The following is a 3,865-nucleotide window of genomic DNA, read 5'->3' on the forward strand; positions in this document are numbered from 1 at the left end:
GTTTTTATTCCCCTGTCCATTTCATCAATCTATTGAACAAAGTCATATCCCTGGATATATTATATGAGGTGCATATATCACTTTTGTATATCAGCAGTATAAACAGGATATTCTCTAATAAAGGATACAACAGAACCTATAGAATAGTTTCTAAATGAAAGCATAGCATGTTTTACCTGTTTTTCCCCAAAACTATTATTTCAGTTACTCTAGAAAAAGTGTTTTGTAAAATACCTTAGTTTTTAAGCCTTTTTGTGAGTTGGTCAATAAACAGAAAACATCTTCTCATTTCCTCACGGATGATCTCAGAGGCACACAGGCTGTATTGCTTTTCTTTCAGGAAATTGTCTATCACATGGAAATATTTCTTCACTTTCAGTATGGTGAAGTCCTCATTTTGTGGGTAGGTGGTCTCCATCTTTTTTTCTCCATTGAACCATGTCTTCAGCAGCTCAATTTGATGGTGAAGTCCATTTTGGAATGCAACCATGGAACTCCTATCCCAGGCAGTCTGGAGTTGACTTTTGCTGAAGATGTTGAAGATTTGTTGGAGGATCTCCTGGAGTGCCACAATGACATTCTCCTTCTGGAACTCTCTGGAGCTGAGAACATTCTGGAGGGATATGAAGTTTGAATTTTCATTTAGACATTGCACAGGAAATCGTCCTCCCATTTTTTCCAGAAGCTGTAAACTAGCTTGGTTCACTTTGTTTTGCTGGAAGTGAAGCATATTACTGTCCACAGATGAGGTTTTGGTGGAGAAGAGCAGGACAAGGCAAATGTGCAGGAAACTCAGGGTGGTCATGCTGATGATGACTTAGATTCCTTGTTTGTGTGTAGAGACTGGAAGACTGGAGGTTGTGCAATGACTTTCATAGGCTGGTGTGTTGTACTTTTACCCATGTCTCTGAATTTAAGTATTCTGTAGTTTTTCTTTCGTCACTTTCTGCATCTCAAGGTTCCCATTCACTAATTAGGACTTTTTATTTTCACTTTTCTGTTTTTTTTTAAATACTTTTTTGTTAGTTGGTACTTTTCAGCATTTCTTTCCTTTTTAAAAGAAAGTGAGCAAATTATTAAAAGCATAACAAGTTGCCTAATATCTGGTATTATTTGTGTTATTGTTATAGCAAATTTCCATTTGATCTGAAACATTTCCCAAACTGTAAATAGATCAGTTAGCTGTACTAAGACATGAAAATCCCTTGTAAAAGGGCCATCTGTCCCCACCCCTTCCTAACCGTAATTCAGAACTCCTTTTAATGTTTACTAATCAAAGTAGTTTAATGAGTACATAAACTGATAATGGAAGAATAAACACACTTGGAGAGGTTTTGGGCCAGATCTCGAGGACTAGTCCTTTGCTGGCCAGAATGACTCAGAAGGCTTATGCATAAATGTGGCAGAACAGTGTGTTCTTAATATTGTTCCTTTTTTCTATCCATCCCCATCGCCTCCTCCACTGCATGCTACACCTATGCATAGAGCACATAGACACACAGAAAACTGTCTTCTGTAGCATAATAACAGCAAGTCCAAGAGAAACAAAAATCCTCTTTCCATATAATATTCATGATATATCCTATGGAACACCTAATCTCGGCGTGCTCCTGTGGACTTGTCTGTGAGTCTCTGCCAATACTTACATTAGTCAGTAATATTTTCTTTTCTTCTTCACACTGGTTTAACTAATCATGTTTCTAAATTACTTAGGAACCTCTTTTAATTGTAAAGTTAATTTTTTTCCATTGGGGATAATTACAATTTACAACAGTCCAGACTGAGAAAGTTTCTTTACACTAGTTAAAATTTCCACTTTTGAGTAATTGCGATGCAACAAATAATTATAATTGTCAAAGTTATGTGAATTCTAGTGACCAAAATTAGACTTTTATTCCTAATAGTCTTGCAGAGACTCAGCTTCTACAGGAGGAAGTGGGTGGGGCAGCTGGCTATTATATTCTTTTCCATTGCTGGATGTTAAGACATTTTTTCTCTTTGAAAATTGAGAGTGTTGGAGATGGAGTCAGATACACTAAACATGGAACCCGTCCTGCTTTTTGTTTAAAAAATGATTTAGTTTTCAGAGTAAAACCTCACTTAAAACTGTATGTGGATTTGTAAAAGAAAGGAAGACCCATATGGATGGGTTGGATGAATTTTCTATTTTGGCTAGAAGCGGGTTTTCATGATAAAATGTTTACTTTCCTTTCACTTTCTTATTAACAACCTATATTACGAAAAAGGACATTATTTTAAAAATCTAATTGACTTTGCACCATATACACTTTTTATCATTGGTTTTCAACTTTTTCATTTCACTCAGCAAGGACTGGTAAAGTAGACTGGTCTAGTTAATTGAATTAAATTCCTTTGGTCAGCTTCACTTTCTTCTCCGTATGTCACAGCCTGAGGCTGGTGCATTGGAGTTTCCATCTCTAAAGGATAGTGGTTCGGTTACTGTAATCTAAAAAAGAAAGCTATTTTCACTGAAATGAAAAAAGGAAAAAAACCTCATGACCACATGTATATTTATTGGTTTGGGTAAATCCCCTGGGAGCAATATGCACATTCTTTTCACATAATCTATATTTGAGGCCTTAAGTGTTTGGCAATGTGTCTTTCAAGACATGAAAGCATTGGAGTATGCATCTAAATTATCAGATTTCCAGTGTTGCCATGAATTTATGTACCTTATTCTCTCACAGTCTTCAGTGGGACTTCTGGAAGCATAGCATATCCCATAGTAGGATCAAGCCCCAAAGGAGGATGATTAAAAGAGAGAAACCAATTAAGAAGGATGAATGTTTAGAAACTCTTAGTAACAAATTAAAGTCATGCAAGTAAAGAGAAATCTCTTTTAATAAATCTGTATATTAAAAGCGAGTAAACATATAGGTAGTTTTCAGAGTAGCAGCCGTGTTAGTTTGTATTCGCAAAAAGAAAAGGAGTACTTGTGGCACCTTAGAGACTAACAAATTTATTTGAGCATAGGCTTTCATGAGCTACAGCTCACTTCATCGGATGCATTCAGTGGAAAATACAGTGGGGAGATTTATATACATAGAGAACATGAAATAATGGGTGTTACCATACACACTGTAACAAGAGAGTGATCACTTAAGGTGAGCTATTACCAGCAAGAGAGCGGGGGTGGGGAGGAAACTTTTGTAGTGATAATCAAGGTGGGCCATTTCCAGCAGTTGACAAGAACAGTCTGAGGAACAGTGGCGGGTGGAGGGGGGAATAAACATGGGGAAATAGTTTTACTTTGTGTAATGACCCATCCACTCCCAGTCTCTATTCAAGCCTAAATTAATTGTATCCAGTTTGCAAATCAATTCCAATTCAGCAGTCTCTCGTTGGAGTCTGTTTTTGAAGTTTTTTTGTTGAAGAATTGCAACTTTTAGGTCTGTAATCGAGTGACCAAAGAGATTGAAGTGTTTTCCAACTGGTTTTTGAATGTTATAATTCTTGATGTCTGATTTGTGTCCATTTATTCTTTTACGTAGAGACTGTCCAGTTTGACCAATGTACATGGCAGAGGGGCATTGCTGGCACATGATGGCATATATCACATTGGTAGATCTGCAGGTGAATGAGCCTCTGATAGTGTGGCTGATGTTATTAGGCCCTGTGATGGTGTTCCCTGAATAGATATGTGGACACAGTTGGCAACGGGCTTTGTTGCAAGGATAGGTTCCTGGGTTAGTGGTTCTGTGGTGTGGTGTGTGGTTGCTGGTGAGTATTTGCTTCAGGTTGGGGGGCTGTCTGTAAGCAAGGACTGGCCTGCCTCCCAAGATTTGTGAAAGTGATGGGTCGTCCTTCAGGATAGGTTGTAGATCCTTGATGATGCGTTGGAGAG

At 37.7% G+C, this 3,865-nt stretch overlaps 1 protein-coding gene across 1 annotated transcript; it reads right to left on the bottom strand.

Moving 5' to 3' along the window:
- Positions 1–235: 235 nt before the first annotated feature.
- Positions 236–1,170, bottom strand: LOC141988275 (interferon epsilon-like). Its single transcript, XM_074954110.1, has one exon. The coding sequence runs from the start codon at positions 803–805 to the stop codon at positions 236–238; it is 570 nt and encodes a 189-aa protein (XP_074810211.1). The 5' UTR covers positions 806–1,170.
- Between the last annotated feature and the right edge of the window lie 2,695 nt (positions 1,171–3,865).

Source organism: Natator depressus, chromosome 5, assembly GCF_965152275.1.
Source record: "Natator depressus isolate rNatDep1 chromosome 5, rNatDep2.hap1, whole genome shotgun sequence".
NCBI classification, from domain to species: domain Eukaryota; kingdom Metazoa; phylum Chordata; order Testudines; family Cheloniidae; genus Natator; species Natator depressus.